Genomic DNA, 17,447 nt, shown 5'->3' with positions numbered 1-17,447 from the left:
ATGACACTAAGGGGATTGGATATCTTATAAAAATTATTAATACTCTACCACCTAAATTTTGGAATATTTCTGAGGGTCGGGGCCTTGTTAATGACATTATAAACAAGCTGCCATTTGAACTACATATTCCAGGCTATCAATATTGTGGTCCCGGTACAAAATTGCATCATAGATTAAACAGAGGTGATCCTGGTGTTAATCCCTTAGATGCTGCTTGTAGAGACCATGATATTGCATACAACACACATTCTGATCTTGACAAGAGACATGTTGCAGATAAGAAATTAGAAGAGGCTGCATTTGGTAGATTTGTAAGCAAAGATGCATCTTTGAGTGAAAAAATAGCAGCATTGGGAACCACCATAGCTATGAACACCAAACAAAAATTGGGGTGGGGGTTGTAAATATGTATATAATAAACCTACAATGAAGGCCAAGGGTGTTATGTATCAAATACCTTATGCAGGTCTCAAATCTCTTAAAACTATTGACAGTCTTTTAACTAAAAAACAGCGCAAGAAGAAAAATTCTTGTATTGCAAAGGGGCATGGGATGAAATTGTTGCTTAGCACCCCCCAATTAAAAAAATTACAGCAATCAAGAAAAAAATCACATGTGGGGGGATTTATATTTACCATCCCTGCCATCTTAGCTGCTCTCGGGGCTGTTGGGAGCTTGGCTGGGGGTTCAGCTGCCATAGCAAAAACAGTAATAGATGCCAAGAAAAATAGGGCAGAATTAGATGAGCAGAAGCGCCATAACCTGGCCATGGAGAAACAAGGCAAAGGTGTTAAGAGAGCCATGAATAAGTTTAAAAAAAACAAGAGCCGCTTACAAACCAAGATATTGAAGCTTTAATCAAGCCATTGGGCATCAAACATTTTAGAGGTGTGTACATGTCTGATTCTTTACCGGAACAACCACTCAACAAAGAGTGTGGCATTGTTAATTTGGATGAGTACAAAAATCAGGGCACTCACTGGATCTGCTATCTTAAATATTTAAAAAATGAGGCATTTGTTTTTGATTTATTTGGAGGTGTTCCACCTGAAAATTTAATAAAATATTTAAATTCAGCTAATCTTTATTACAATAATGCCCGTGTTCAAAACTTCAAAGATGTTAATTGCGGACATTTGTGTTTGTTTGTTCTTAGATACATGTCTCAAATAAATAAACCATCAATTGAAGATTTTCAAAAAGCCTTGTGGTATCTGAAACATCATGGGGGTATTTCATCTCACCAGCCAAAATTCAATATTGAAACTCAAATTACATGATGACATTGTATATCCCAAAACAATAGCTCTCAGGGCATTTTATGGCATGTACTTAATCCCTAATATTACACACCACAACAATACAATTGCAGTAGGGGATGAAAAAATTGTCATCACTCCAGGGCAATATAATCTCTCCACTCTAAATGCTCAATTACCCAGAGGTGTAGTGTTAAGTCAAAATTCTGTCACTCACAGAGTAGAGATTGTATCTGCTACAGAAACAGTGGATCTGGGTACTATTGGAGAGCTGTTAGGCTTTGAGAACAACACAAAACTTGAACCAGGCATCAAACACACTGCTATGAATATACCTAAATTCTTAGCCATAGAAACTCTAAATATTCACTGTAATGTGGCAGAGGGTATGATCACCAAATCAAATAGCATAGGCACTCACAAACAAACTGGGATCATTGCAACATTCAAACCTAATTCTGAATTTATGGAGCCCATCATCTACAATCCATCCCCAACATTATATTTTCCTGTGTGCCATAATAGAATAGATTATATTGAATTGATGGTCACTAATGAAAAAGAAGAATTAGTTGATTTTGCTGGAGCCACAACAACTGCTATCATAGAGATTAACATTTAAATAAAAATACATACAAGAAAAAAATGGAAAATATTGAGAGTTATGAGCTACAATCATTCCCTCCAAACAGGAGGACATTTGCAAATTTAAATCAACCCAACACAGAAATTGAGGTTGATCTTGATGTAGGGGATGGATTTATACACCCCCACAGAGCAGATCTATACATCAAATTTGATGTTGTAAAGCTCGATGGTACCGATTATCCGGCAAATTCAAATATAAGACTTGTAGACAATTTTGTGCCACATCTATTCTCTGAAATTGAGATCAGAAAGCATGGCGTTGTTATAAACAGAGTGGATTATCCCGGCATTACCTCCACAGCTTTGGCCACATTAAAATTATCCAAAACCGAGGCTTCATACTTCAAAATAGGTGGATTTGAGGCTGGTGATAAGATTTTATCTAAAAACCACACAGTGCTGTTCCCTATGCGCCTATTGCCTGGATTCTTCTCAGATTACAAAGAAATTATGTGGAAGGGTGGGTTAAGAATTACATTTAGAAGAGCTGCCAATGATAATAATGCCTTGATGAGGTACAGTGCAATAAACCCTACAGGAGAAGCTCTGCCCAATACCCTACCAGATGCAGGCAAATGCATTATTCAGACTATGGAGTTAAGAATCCCTGTTGTTGAATACGAGGCCAGTTATGCTCTTAAATACAAAGCTGATATAATAAAAAATCCACAAATTCCTCTGCAATTTTATACATATCAATGTGTACAGAAGCCCGCAACTGGTACATATTATGAGTTTGATGCTACAAATTCATTCTCCAGCATACAATATGACATGCCCGATTTTGTAGTAGTATTGTTTCAGACTGGAAGACACAATAATCAGGAAAAAAATTCAAGCAAATTTGATAACTGCAACATCAAGAACATATATCTTAAAAATGGCAGAAATGAGGTCTTTCCCAGAGAAAATTACAATTTAGACATGTCCAAGAATGATTTCCTTAAATTATATGAGGCTTTTACGGCTTTCAAAAGGGTCACTACAGGCAATACTGACATGTATTACACACCAGATGAATTCAAAGCACAGAGACCCATGTTTGTAATCAATGCTTCAAAAAGGAAACAGGTTGTGGTGAATGACAGAACAAATATTAAAATTATCTGTGAATTCCTAGAGGCTTTACCTGATGACACCATATGTAGTGTTATTCTTATAGGTGAAAAATCATATGTTTATGATGCAAGAAATGAGAGAGTCACGGAGCAATTCTAGAGAGTCTCTGCATATTGCATTGTTTTAATATTAGATTGAACCTGGGGTTCAATTAAACTTAAACCGGAAGTAAATATGTGTGTATATGGGTGTGTATGTGTGTGTGTATTGGCTTAATTTCTGGTGTGGCCAAAAAAATATCAATTTTTGAAAAGTTTATGGACAAAAATTTGGCTGATGCAACATTTGTAAGTATAAGCAAAACAATCTGAGGGGGCTCTTCCTTTCCGAAAAATTCCTGAGGGCATTTTTACAAAAATCTTGGATTAGAGGGGGGTTCCACACTTGAGCAAAAAGCTCATATGCTCATGTTGAGCTTGTTTTAAGTATAGCCAAACCTGCTTGGGAGGGGCTCTTCCTTTCCTGAGCTGGTTATAGCACAAATACAACTACTAAATGACCATTTCCCATTATTTTTCACTTTGTAATGGAACACTTTGTGACACAGAAAAACGGTGCTGTTCTGGCAGAATTTGAATATGCATCTTCCGTCACACGGGATGCATCAGCGGTATTGTCGGGCAAGATGTAAGAGAAAATAACTTCCCGAGTGCTGCAAATCCATAACGTAATTTTGATATCGCTTCTACTACAGAATGAACAAAATGATTACAGCAGTGAAAGCTTTGGGATGTTAAACGCAGTAGAGGAAGAGGGGGAGGTGCTGTGTGATGGTGACTCATTGTATACACAAGATGATATTCTCCTCTTGATCTGCATAGCAGCAGGTTTACGACATACAACTAAGAACGCCATTTATTGAGCTTGAATTTTACTGCGCGTTATATATGGGACATATTTTTTTTTCGCTTTCCTCCATCAAAATCAGGGTTCATTATAAATGCGATACCTCAGCGTACAGAAATAGTCTAGGAAAACATTATTCTGGCTGTAAACAGTAATTATATAATTCTACCTCTTTTAGGTTTGTTGTGAGAGATTTCACATACAATGAGGAGGAGCTTGCAGCTGGGAAAAATGAACTTACCAAATTGGCAACAGACAAAAAGAAGCAGTTTGTAAGTACCAGTGGCAGAGTGCAACAGAGATGCTAATTATAATTTAATTAGACAGTATTTGTATTGGGATACACATTATTGATACAAAACATCCTAGACTGGAAAACAATGTAGATTCCTTATAAATGCTAAGAACAAGGTGGAAAGGTATTTTAGAGGGGTTAGGAATAGCTCTAAGCAAAAATAATCCAAACGTTAACATTTGTGGAAACCTCAATTTTTCTTGGCACACCACATAGTACATGAACTCACAAAATAGAAATGGAACCTGCACTCATAGCTACTAACAATAGTTACTTTTAGTTATTTTCCAACTTGGACTTTAACCACACATTGAGAAACCAACCCTCATAGAAAATACGAGGTCAGTAAAATGATTGGCAATGTGCCTGCATCAGCCAATAGCAACCAATTCATGAAATATGTAGCAATTGTGGTTCATGTCAAATGTCATTCGACATGGAAGTTGATTAATGTGTAAGAAGAAATAATGAAGGCTAATGTCTTCTTGTAATTTTCTCAAATATATATTAGCCTCTTGTATGTTATTTTTACATGTAATATGTTGTATCCATAATGGAAAGGGATCTTGTTTCAAAGTGTTGATTAGAATTGGTATATGTAGTGAGACTAAATTTGGTACATTTTTTAAATTGTGTAACATTTGTTAAATTAAAAATTAGGTTATGTCATATGGTTTCATGTTATTTTTACCATTCACATTCTTCCTAAAAAAAATGAAAGTGAGAAAACATCTGAAATGTACTTTTATTTTTTTAAGGGACCATTGGTGAGATGGTTGAAGGTCAACTTCAGTGAATGCTTTTGTGCCTGGGTCCATGTGAAAGCCTTGAGAGTGTTTGTGGAATCAGTATTAAGGTAGGAATTTAATGTGCGTGTACTGTACTATAAATTTCTTGTTAGGCTGCTCCTTCGTACCAAGAATATTGCCAGCCTCTGTGAAGGACCTTATCGAATGTGCAACTGTAGTTGTCAAGAATAAAATTGAGTGATTAACAGGTGTGGGCAGTAGGTGGAGCAGGTCTATACCAGTAAGAATTTGTTCTGTGCAGCATGTGTTGTTAGAAGAAGATATTGTGTTGCGAATGGTACACACTACATTGAGAAATGGAAAACTATAATACATAAATAAGTACTCAATAAGTACTAAGTTTTTAAAAACAGTGTACTCCTGTTCCTTCTAGTGCCCACTCGTACTTTTAACTCCATTTTATCCTTGAGAATGCTAGTAAAATGTCAGAACTTTAGAGCTTTTAAAGTTTTATTTTTGTGTGTGCTGTGTTTCCTCTCGTGTTCATGTTCCTCACAGGTAAGACGGACATGTTCTACTCACCACATGATGTTAGAAGCTACATATTTATTTTCATGAAAGTTATTCAGAAGCCGCACTTACATTAAATACAAATTATAGTCATCGTTGGAGTAATGGTGAGAGTTGTTGTAAATATCATGTACACATTACCTCTACATGAATGAAACAGAACTCATTATACAGCATAATTCAAAATGAATGGTGCAACATTACACAGTTATTATGACGCTACTATTTATGATAAAGAAAAGAGTCAGACAAGGCATCAATATAAAGAAAAACTCTGTACGTTTTACTCACACCAGACACATTATAAAGATTCAACATGAGAACCACGTGTAATGCAGAAAAGGTCCAAACGATAATCAAGTACTTGCTATGCATGAGACAGCAAGTTGTTCTCAACAGTTTCGAAGGCACTAACAATTTGCAGTTGTAACTGGGAAAAATCTTTCAGAAGGGATGGCTTAATACGTTCATCCACCCTACCAAAAGACCATGTTAAATAATAGGACGTTCACGTCGATTTTACATTCTCTCTAACCGTTTCCCGAGCCGTGACGATGTCTTAAAATTTGGCAGAAACATGTTCTGTTGACTATGCGACCCCTCCCTCATTTCATTCACCACACGACCTTGAATTTCCAGATGTTAGCCTTTCGTGCGAGAGGAGGGAGCAAAGAGGCATGGTCAGTGAAAGACAGGGGGGGGGAGACAGGGTACAACTTGCATTTGGCATACCTCCCTTGAGGGACAGGAAGGGAAAATGGTAGTTCTTGCATTACCCGTGAGGATGAAATGGGCTGATCCTTCTGCTGCAGGTTCAAACAACAAGCGCACTGTTGCCAAACCGATTTTCTCTAAATATAGTATAGTATCATCTGTGACAATATATAGTGATAAATAATTTCCGATATCGTCCATCCCCAACCACTAGTCTTGTAATTACTGAAAAGTGCCAAGTATTTCTGCCCTGATTTTCTTGCTCGCGTGGAAGTGAGCACCCTTACACAAGACATCTTAACCAATTAACATAAATGCTAAAACACTTTGCTCTGGCGTCTAAAATTACGCAGTTTCCTCTGGCATCTAAAATTACGCAGATGCTCTTCAACCTGAATGTGCGCATTCAACGAACATAGCGTACTGCAAGTCAAAAAAAAATATGCCCATCTTCCCCCACATGAGCTCATTATTCGGGCACTGTGCAGAGGTAATTGGAGGATTCAGCCTCTTTCTCATTGTTTAATGCCCCGCATCGGAAAACTTGCTCATATGTCTAAAGCATTGACACGACAACATGGGAGAGCTTCAAGCAGTGATCCTTCCCCCCTCCCTTCTTTCTTTCTGCAGCTAGGTCGGGAATAAGCACACTTCTGATGAGACTTGTTCAGCACCTCTCCACCACCTGTTTTTGTCCCCCTTCTCCTTCCTGCCATTACAAACTGGTCGGAGGGATGTATGGAAGCAGCAGGCAGCAAGCACCAGATACAAAGCTAGGAGTGAAAAAAAAAAGACAATCTGATAAACACCTTGAACAAACAGAGCAGTGCAGGAAGGAAATCCACATGATGCTAAGAATAATATAATCGCCGCTTTTCTTTGGAACCTTCACTTGTTGAAAATAAATCATGCAATATTAAACGTTGACGGGAAGACAAAAATAAAGGAAACATGTTATTTACAGGGAAACTATTGGTGGAAGAGGTGTTTGCCTCCACAAGACTTCTAAATTCAATAACAATCAGTGGCGTGCCCAAAGAGGGGTGATTACCCTCTGGCCAGTATTTCTACAAAAAAAAAAAAAAAAAAAAAAAAAAAAAAGGGCAGGAAAATATGGCCAAGTGAGGGCTGACCACTATAAAAAGTATACGTAACTCCATTCCCCCTTTCGAAAATCCTGCGCACGTCTAAAAATGCGCAAGTTTGACAAAGTTGGTTTTGTTCACTTCATGCTGTTGCTCTGATCGGGACTGGATACATATGCAGCTGAAAGTGGAATCTGAACCATTCTGCACGTCTTCAGGACACTTTGATTACAGTATATAAAGATGCTTGGTGTCCAGCTATAAATAATCCCCCCCTTCCCTCCAGTTACCCGAGACTGCTAAATATAGCAAATAATTACCTGTTTACAGAGTAAACTGAGATCTCACACAATCAGATGCATAAACTGAACCTAATAGGCAGCAGTTAGAAGCAGTCATCCACTGTCTCGACCCTCAAAAGTGGGTCCTGTTAATCCGTCATTGACTTTCACAGCATGTCTTGCTTTTGTCCTTAGAAATTCATTATCATACTTCTTTCCTGTTGTTAAATAATTTTTGATACAATATACTCCTAAATAGTCGATTGTGTAGTCATTTCTTACTGACACTTGAGTTTCACCCCTCCCTTATGCTTTCCCGCATTTTACATTTTTTATTTACGGGTCCCTGAAAAACGTAAAATCGGGGTTTGACTGTACTACCGAAAAGAATGCGGAAATGTCTGTGCACCATTGTGAGTAAATCAGTTCTCGATAGCTCGAAAACACAATACGCCTTCTACTGGTCATTAGCCATTTTGCGATCCTGGTGGAGCATCGACTAAGCAGAATAAGCCCGCTAAATGGGAATAAGACTTCCAGAGTTTTTCTTTATATTGATGATGCCTTGTCTGATTTTCTATCATAAATAGTAATGTCGTAATAACTATGTAAAGTTGCACCATTCATTTTGAATTACCCTGTATTTGCTCTCCATGTGATATTCTTGTCGCAAACATAGTCATGTTTTGTTACCAAAACACTTATTACTAGGGCTCGGATAGTTATGCTCTAAAAAAATGCAAAATATGCACTAAAAAGTGTAAAATATGCTCTTAAATTTGCACTTTAAAACCTGTTGAATTTATAAATGCTGTATATTACAAATTATGAAAGATTACATGCCAGGCAATGAATATGCATTATTCTGAATGCTCATTTGCTACACAGATTTTTTAAAATTAATATGGTTCTGCGTTAAATGAAACACACTACACTACAGATCAAGATCATGATTGCATCTGATAACAACATGTCTCAAATTTTTGAACTTGAAACTCCTTCTGTTTTCAGCTAGAATAGTGTTATATTCAGAAACACACGTTCCACTTCGCAAGATACAAGTGAACTGTATTTTAGGGCAACAAAGTCAGACATAAAGTTCCAGATCATCCACACATTGTCCATTTGTGATAAGAAAGTTATACGCGGCGTTGCTAGCTTAGTCGATTGTTGAGGTGAGAATGACGTACTTGCCACATTTTATACAATCCAGGGAAAAGGAAATAAGAAAGACAGAAAAGATAGAGAGAAGAGAAGCGAGGAGACAAAAAATAAATACAGTATATGCTTGGTGTTGGTTGTGGGTACAAAAATATGCACATCATCAACTTATTTTCATACAAATATGCACCTGCATATGCAATATGCATAATTATCCGAGCCCTACTTATTACACATACTGAGGCCATGTGCAATGTAGGCAAATCCTACGCGAGTTCCATTTTACATGGACATTGCATGGATGTACTGTTACCTCATTTGTGGATAATGTACTATCCTTGTCGTTTTACATGCAGTTTCCTTCTGTAGTGTACACATAACTTTTACATGTCATGTACCTTGGCTTTCCATCCTTTCTAAAGTTCTCCTCTGTGACAAGACTGTTTTCCTTTAAAAAGCTTAGAACACAGCACATGCTTAACAACTAATTTCTGATTTCAGGTATTTTCAGTTTCTTTCAGTGCCTGTACACTCTAATAAAAAAATAATAAAAAAAAATCACTAGGGAATGTTTGAACTAAATAATGTATGAGGTTTCTTTGACATCTTGTTTTTGAAACATTGTTAATGTTCTTGTGCTTTGAAAAAGATACATGTTTATCAAAATATTGAGATGTTAATTTCTAGCCAGCAGCAGAAGAAGTTTTTTTAGTATGTATATTTTATAGGCAAAGTATAAGGTTAACTCTCTCTGTTTATACTCACTAATTTTGTGCATGCACTCTTGATATTATCTGAAATATCAGTATCACAAGTAGAAAAGAAATCATGCACTCATCATAAAGTTATATTGTTGTCTCTGAAAAGAATTGCATACTTTGTCTCATAGGTATGGATTGCCTGTAAACTTCCAAGCCATGTTAATTCTACCACACAAGAAGTCCGTGAAGAGGTTGAGAGATGTTTTGAACCAACTCTATGGCCATTTAGATAGCAGTGCTGTTCAGGGTTCTTCTGGCCATCAGGATGTAAGTATAATACACTTGCAGATGTTAGATGTTTTAAATTGACTGTTAACATTCACTTCTTCACTCTCATCCAATGTGTGTTGCGTAAGGTTCTTGCTTCACACACATATATACACCATCTGCTGGCATAATTGTCAGATCTAATTTTCTGTTCTGAAAAGTTAGTAGGACGACTCAAATCATTATCCAAGCATGAATTAGTCCACCAACAGTGAAACAAGTAGCTGGTTTCAGATCATGAAACCTCAGTAGATCAAATTGATGGTTTATTTTACTTTGCTTTTCTGCCACTTTGACTAATCACGAAGATGAGGATGAGGGATATGATGGAACTGATGTAGGGACACTCGCAAAGAATATCCATGGCCAGGCCGGAATTAGAACCTGCAACCCCTGGCATCATAGTGCACTGTGCTAACCAGCAATGGAGGCCAGTTAAACATCGGTAGAGTACAGTGCGTATTAAGTAGCCATATGAACATATGATTCTTGATATAATTTCAGCATTAGAAGTACTAAAGATAAGACAAACCTTTGATTTCAATAGAAATCACTTTAAAGTATGGACAATTTTCTATTGGTTATAAATAAACTGCTTTAGCGATACAAAACCAGTTGAGCATACTTTTTCATACCTGCGTAGAAAGTTTCAGCGAAAAATGCAGGCTCGACCAGGACTCGAACTCGGGTCTCTGGCATACCGTGACATTGTTCTGACCACTGAGCTACCGAGCCAGCCTGGCCTCGCATGATTCTTCGCTGTCACTGTTTTGCCTGCGCAGAATTGTCTCTGCCAGTGCTAGAGATCCGAGATTGAGTCCTGGTCAAGCCTGCATTTTTCACTGAAAATTTCTACGTAGTACATCTCCTGTGTGTGCCCTAATCTTCAATAATTTATTCTTACATGGTACTGTCCACTTCTGAATAACACATCTTCATCTTGTTTCAGTCATTCTTGTGAGTGACCCAAGCAATTATAAATAATTGTTTACAACTTGTCTTGAAATTTGGGAAATTTTATCTTATTGCTAGAGACGTAGTAGAAAGAACAACTACACATAAGTTGAAATTTGTAGAAAGTATATTGATTTTCTTTTTGTCTTTTTTCAGAGTGTGGAGATTGCAGGTTTGGGATTTGGTCAGGCAGATTATTATCCGTATGTGTATTACAAAATCAATGTCGACATGTTAAGTAATTGAAGTGACCTCTTCTGTTAGAAAAAGGGTAGCATGGAAATGTAAGAATTCATATTTTGCTCTTGAGGAGGTAGCTGAATGAAAATTAGTAATTGATTAGGCTGGTCAAGTTATGGGGTTGTGTTCAGTGAATACACTGTTATTCATTTCATGTGTGAATTGATCTTTCAAACTGTCAAGATTCAAAGTCTGTACAGAATGTGATAAGGAACTTTATAGTATTATTTTGAAAGCAACTATTGTTCTTTTTTTCTTGATCATGTAAGATTTTTTAAAGGGGATCATAACTTTTTCTTAATGGCATTATGTTTTATAAAATTGTACTTGTCTTGTTATTTAGGATTATTCTTATGTACGTACATCTATCCTGCCTGACTTTCTTTCAGTGGTGTTTATGGGTGAATGTGATTGTCGCCTTGTTTCCATGTCTTTGTAACTTCAAGAATGTATATTTAAGAGAATGCACCAGCATTGAAATGTACTGTTGCAAGAGGTGATCACTTTTTACATGTTGTGTCCCAGTGGAAAAAAAAATCATTATCAGGTTTAAATTGATCTAAGTATCTATAAATTCTTAGATCTTGTTGGCAAGCTGTAGTTGCATATTGTAATATAATTCTGTAGATAGTTGTATAGTAGAAATTTATCCTTATTTGAAGTGTAAATGGTAATTTGTCAAGATCTCTAGAGTTCTTGCTCATGTAATATATGTATAGTATTACAAATACTGTTGCTAATATGTGAATCATGAAGGAATTCATAACATGGTTGTCATGTGTTGTTAAATGCAAATGTTTATTATGGGATTGTATAAAACATTCCACTTTGTATAGAATGATTTGTTGAATTCCTGTTTAGAGTAAATAAATATTATTGAAGTTAATTATAATTATTTATTCATTTTGTGTATTCATATAAAGGAATACCCCTTCAGCCCATGTTGTGCTTAGCACTTCTGTTTTTAAGAGAATAACAGCAAATTTTTGGAAAACAAATAATAAGGCAACCAAGAAAGTTCTCTTGGATTTCCATCTGGCAACTTCAAATGCTAAAAAGCAAAGTGAAATGCTCCTGGTAGGTCAAACATATTCCCCATCAGCATCAATGGCCTGTCTCCAATGTTCTGGAAGACAATGTAACCCACTGTGTTAGAACTCTGCGGAGCGTGAACCAAAGAGGTCATCAAGTGGGATTTGCTTAGACATGAAGCGAGAATATCACCGGAGGGCAAGGTGGATTGATTTAATTTTAAAAAAATCAGATTTAAATCACTTTAATTATAATTATTAATGCATGTAGAAATTAATGCTTCAGACTTCATCCTGGATGGGAAATGGCCATATTATTTAATTTTTACATACCTTCACATATACAAGAATGTAATTCCAGAGTACAATTTCAGATTTCCAAGTATTCAATTTTATGAAATCCCAGTACAGGTATATACCAATGTAGGTTCACTATACTGTAAAAAAAATAGCAAAAGTTCTTCACCTAAAGCATAATTTTTGACGTTCTTGACTGGTACACCTCCTGTCTATGTAATGACATTTCTAGATTTACCTTGGCACTCCTGTGTATTTTACAATAGTATTATTTATGGTGCAACACCAGATTTACATGTCCACCCTTCTAGAAACATCATCGCAGCTCTAGAATGGAAATTATGAATAAATAAATGCCTGTGCCTACCAGGTTTTGCTTTCTCAGCTGGGATGAAACAAAGATTTTGGGATGCTTCCAATCGAAGCAATTGCCACATGCTCTAACTGAAAAATTTAAGCGACACACGGTGATCAAGCAATATTACAGCATGTTGATAACATGATGTATAAAAGAAAGTTATACCTGTTTTTGAGGAAGTCGCACAGGTTATGCAAATAAAAGTCTTGTTATGCAACAAGTGTTAAGTATTCAGTTCCCATGCAATTCTTGGAAACCTTATGAAGCTACAAGCGGGAATGTGAATGATTTATTTTACTTCACATTTCTGCCACTTTTGGCTAATTGCGAAAATGAGGATGAGTGGTGATATGATGAATTGGGCGAAGGGACAATCACAAACATATATGGACGACACATGAGCCCCACAGAGGATTATACTGGATGCGAGTCGGACACCATTGCCTCATTAGTCTGCATAATGCAGTCCAGTGTGTACTAGGTGGAAGGAAGGATGACATTTTGGTGTCCTAAAGGTTCACCCATTACACCCCACAAGTTGTAATGTACCAACCAACATGTAATGTATGTTGACTTTTAATGCTGTTTCCAATGAAACCTTCAGTTTGAATATTGTGTTCTCCTATCCAGAAGAAAATAGCCCTATTTAAGTTGAAATAATTTCTGAAGCATACTGTATTAGAAAACAGAGGAGATGTGTGACAACGGTTGGCTATTTTTGCAGCATTTGTTCATTCATTGTACTTACCAGGAAAATGTTTGTATTTTGTGCATGTAGCCTGGGCAATAATATTGCAATAATAAGGATGATGGGTAATTAGGTGAAACTGATTGAGGAGGACACACATGATCATCCATGCCACTACAGATCGATCAAGAAGAGAAAAACCCTCAGACACACTTGTAAAATTTTCAACCAGTTGGCAGGGGAGAGCATGAACAATGCAATTATCTGCTTACCACATAATTCTACCCATGCACTGACAAAATGTGCACTGTTCATCAACATATCGATGCGACCTTTATGAAAGGAGAAAACAAATGACTGTCCACTTTATTTTGAGAGTGTGCTGGTTATCTTGGTTGAGCTGTAGAACTTGGAACCTTTGGTGGCAGGATTCCGAGTCGACAAAGAGCTTTGTCACTGAGGCAACTATTATAAATATTCTTAGATAATTTATTTCACATTTTTCATGCATTGATGAGAAGGGATAAGGTTGTGAAATCACTTTTTTTTTTCCTACAGGAGAACACTACAAGATTGTAAAGGTCAGATCCCGACTTCGGGAAATGTTTCCTTACTTTGTAATAAAATATCACTACAAATTATCCATTCAAATTACATGAACAAATAACGAGAATAAAAATACAAGTAGTTAATAACAAAATTATGTATTTTTCTAAAATAAAATTGCGCTTCCATCCCGAAAATTTCCCAAATCGGTCGGGAAATGGCAAAATTTTTCAGTCTCGAATGCCAGAATTATAAAATTTCCTGTCCTGACCAAAAATTTTCAGTTCTACACACCTCTAGTTAAGGCGCATCACATGATAGATCTCTGGTGAAACCGTTCTCTCCTTATTTTGTTGGACATGCCAGTTAACTGTTGTAACTTACAGCCTGAATTGTATGAGTGCCCTAAAGTGCCTTTTCAAAATTTATGCTCTCCTTAAACTAAAATTTTAACTACATACACAATTGCAAATTAAAAGCATATTTACATATATATTTAAAAATATTGGATAGCGTAAACACTGTTTTTGCAACCTTAGAAAATGAACTGATGCAGTCTTAAGAAAATATCCTACAATACAATGTTACTCTTCTTTCACTTGGTACAAGAGTTTTAAACATCTGTACTATGTTACTGACACAAACCTGCGTGACAAGGGTATCTCACGTTGATTGCAATGTAGCTTTTACATGCGACATCTTAGAGAACACTCTTTCGCACGAATGACTGACTTATCGCAGGGAAAAAAAAACAACATCTTCAGCACTTTACAAAAAAAAAAAAGAAGAAAGATATGTTGCAGTTGACGTAGTATCAGAATCACTCAACCATTTAAGCATTTTCCCATCGGAGTCGATTTAGATCTGTTTAGAAGAAGTCTGACTTTTGCACAGCTCACTCTCGGACACAATGAACTGAGCAGATATAATCCTGATATCTTCATTATGTTAGCCTGCCCACTGCATTCACCCACAGTGTCCTGACTGAAACGTACATTGTTGCCGGTGACAAGGGAGTCAAGGGAGGGGCAAAGTGTTTGTACTTATTTTTTTCCCCTTTTGGTTTGAACTAGGTTTAATTTTGTAATGCATCATCTAGTCGGTGAGACACTTTTATTTTGACTGGAGTAATTTCTACATTCAAGTCACCACGTACAAGTATTTCAACAGTGTTTGTGAATCTGATTTCGTACCAGGTGTCAGCTTCACCTAGGTTTTGTAGAATGGCTTTAAAATATCTCACGTTATTCATTGCTGGAAGCAGGTATATCTGTGATGACTATTAAGTTATGCGAACTATAACAATCGACTTAAAATGAGCCAATCTCCCTTTACATAAAGTAGTCCTTTGCTTTTGCTTTCAGCTACTTTTGTGTGACAAGACCACCGCAGGATTTTTTCTAAAGGGGGCAGCAGTGCTTAAAGTGGGGGAAACGTGGTCTGAAGCCTTCCCCCAGTCAAGAGAATTCTCAAAAAGCATCCTCAGCACTGGAATAGTTTGTATAGGCACTTAATCTGCAGTATTCCATGACACCTCTCGTCCAATTCACGTTACAATTTCAAAATTTGAATTATATCTAGACTTTCCAGATATCTTGGGGAAGGGGGCAAGTACCCTCCCTGTGCCATCTCTGCGGATGCTCTTAGTGTGTGAGGCTATTCTTCAATAGATGCTATGAAGTATTTAGGGAATGATTCTCCAGAAGGGGACCATGGCCCCTCTTGAAAATGAAAGTAAAAAAAAATATATATATTTAACATATAATTTTATTTAGTCATAGTAATATATTGTAATTATTGCAAGGACGTTGCAGGAACACGATAACTTCAAACTAAAGCAATGCTGCAAGACTGCAAGACTGCAGTATTAAGGGGGAATATGTGCCTCATTTGCCCTCCCCCTCCTGCTCTCGAAAACAAATCTTGATTGGCCCTCCCTGAAAAATTTCCTGCTGACATCCGTGTTGATAAGTACTTTAGATAAAGAACTTTGTGTACTGTTTATTTTGAAATTCTTTTGAAGATACCGTGGCTAGTTGGTAAATTAAGATATATTTATTGGATTATTCCAAAAGAAGAGGAAAAATTTCTACAAGGGCTATTTTTTTTATCAAGGTCCGATCGGTCGCGAAATAAAAACCACATTGAAAATCCGATGAAGCTGTGCACGGATGTGTTGCGCAGTGTCTCTATATCGACCACAAGGAAAAATACCTTGGGACGAAAAGTCCCCGTGCAGCTTTCCTTTCTTCCCTCCACCTCGGGCCATAAGGAAGCATGGTCCACTCTCCCCCTCCCCTACTTGCGGGGGTACGGTGCACAGGACTCGCGGGTCTGCGCAGGTTGTTTTGCTCGTGGTTCCACTGTATGCCCGTTGATTGCGTCACATCGCACGTGTCAGTTCGGAGCGCGCAGTGAGCACGGAAACATGCCTAGAACATTCGAGTCGCACGCCAAGTGTGAAGTGTGTGCAGTCATTCGATATCTTCATGCTGAGGTGTGCAATGCAGCCGAAATTCATCGACAAATGAGTGCAGTGTACGGTGAAACTTTCATGAGTGACAGCGTAGTGCGGCAATGGTGCAGGAACTTTAAAGCAGGACGTACAGACGTTCATGATGCAGGCGGTCAGGGAAGGAAGCGAGTGTCAACTGATGATCTTGTTCAGCGAGTGGATCAGGTGATTCGAGAAAATCGTCTGTTCACAATTTCTGTGTTGAGCGAGTCGTTTCCCGAAATTTCAAGGTCAGCTCTCTATACCATCGTGAGTGAGAGACTTCAGTATCGCAAACTCTGTGCGAGATGGATTTCCAAGATGCTGTCCGACCAGCACAAAAGACAGCGAATGGGCGCCGCCATAACGTTTCTTCAGAGCTACCATGATGAAGAAGAGGATTTTTTTAACAAAATTGTCACAGCGGACGAGACATGGGTCCATTTCGAAAATGAAGAAACAAAAGATAAATCCAAACAGTGGACGCATTCCCATTCCCCGAGTAAACCAAAGAAGTGCAAGCTAATCTTCTCCATCAGAAAGTGTATGGCTACTGTGTTCTGGGACAGAAAAGGAGTGTTGATGGTGGAATTCATGGAACGTGGCACGACCATCAATGCAGCCTCATACAGCATGATGCTTCAACGTCTACAAAGGGTAATTCAGAACAAGCAAAGCGGAATGTTGTCATCAGGATTGTCCTTCTTCATGACAATGCTCGGTCGCACACTGCAGCTGCAACACAGACGCTCCTGCAGCATTTTCGATGGGAGGTGTTTCATCACCCACCTTACAGCCTGGACTTGGCTTCCTCAGATTTTCATCTCTTTACACACATGAAACGCTGGCTAGGAGGACAGCATTTTGGCACAGACAACGAGCTGCAGACCAGTGCAGAGAATTGGCTGACAGCACAGGTGGCTGCCTTCTATGACGAGGGTATTGGAAACTTGGTACCACGCTACGACAAATGTCTAAATCTGGGTGGTGACTATGTAGAGAAGTAGCTGGAAGGTGTAGCTAAATGTTGCAAATAAAAACATTTTTGATTTCACTGTGCTTTTTATTTCGCGACCGATCGGAC

The 17,447-nt window shown here is 37.7% G+C and overlaps 1 protein-coding gene across 1 annotated transcript in view; it reads left to right on the top strand.

Annotated features, from left to right (window-relative positions):
* Vha44 (V-type proton ATPase subunit Vha44) overlaps positions 1-11,835 on the top strand; it is a 46,074-nt gene extending 34,239 nt beyond the window's left edge. Inside the window, exons 7-10 of the mRNA XM_083131978.1 lie at positions 4,051-4,144; positions 4,926-5,023; positions 9,617-9,755; positions 10,866-11,835. Coding sequence (XP_082988104.1) covers positions 4,051-4,144; positions 4,926-5,023; positions 9,617-9,755; positions 10,866-10,955 — 421 coding nt within the window. The 3' untranslated portion in view covers positions 10,956-11,835. The remainder of the gene's footprint in view (positions 1-4,050; positions 4,145-4,925; positions 5,024-9,616; positions 9,756-10,865) is intronic.
* Positions 11,836-17,447: the final 5,612 nt, after the last annotated feature.

This window comes from Lepisma saccharinum, chromosome 1 (genome assembly GCF_977018435.1).
Source record: "Lepisma saccharinum chromosome 1, izLepSacc3.1, whole genome shotgun sequence".
NCBI lineage: Eukaryota > Metazoa > Arthropoda > Insecta > Zygentoma > Lepismatidae > Lepisma > Lepisma saccharinum.
The sequence above is the reverse complement of the archived record's forward strand: the minus strand, read 5'-3'. Positions and strand labels throughout refer to the sequence as shown.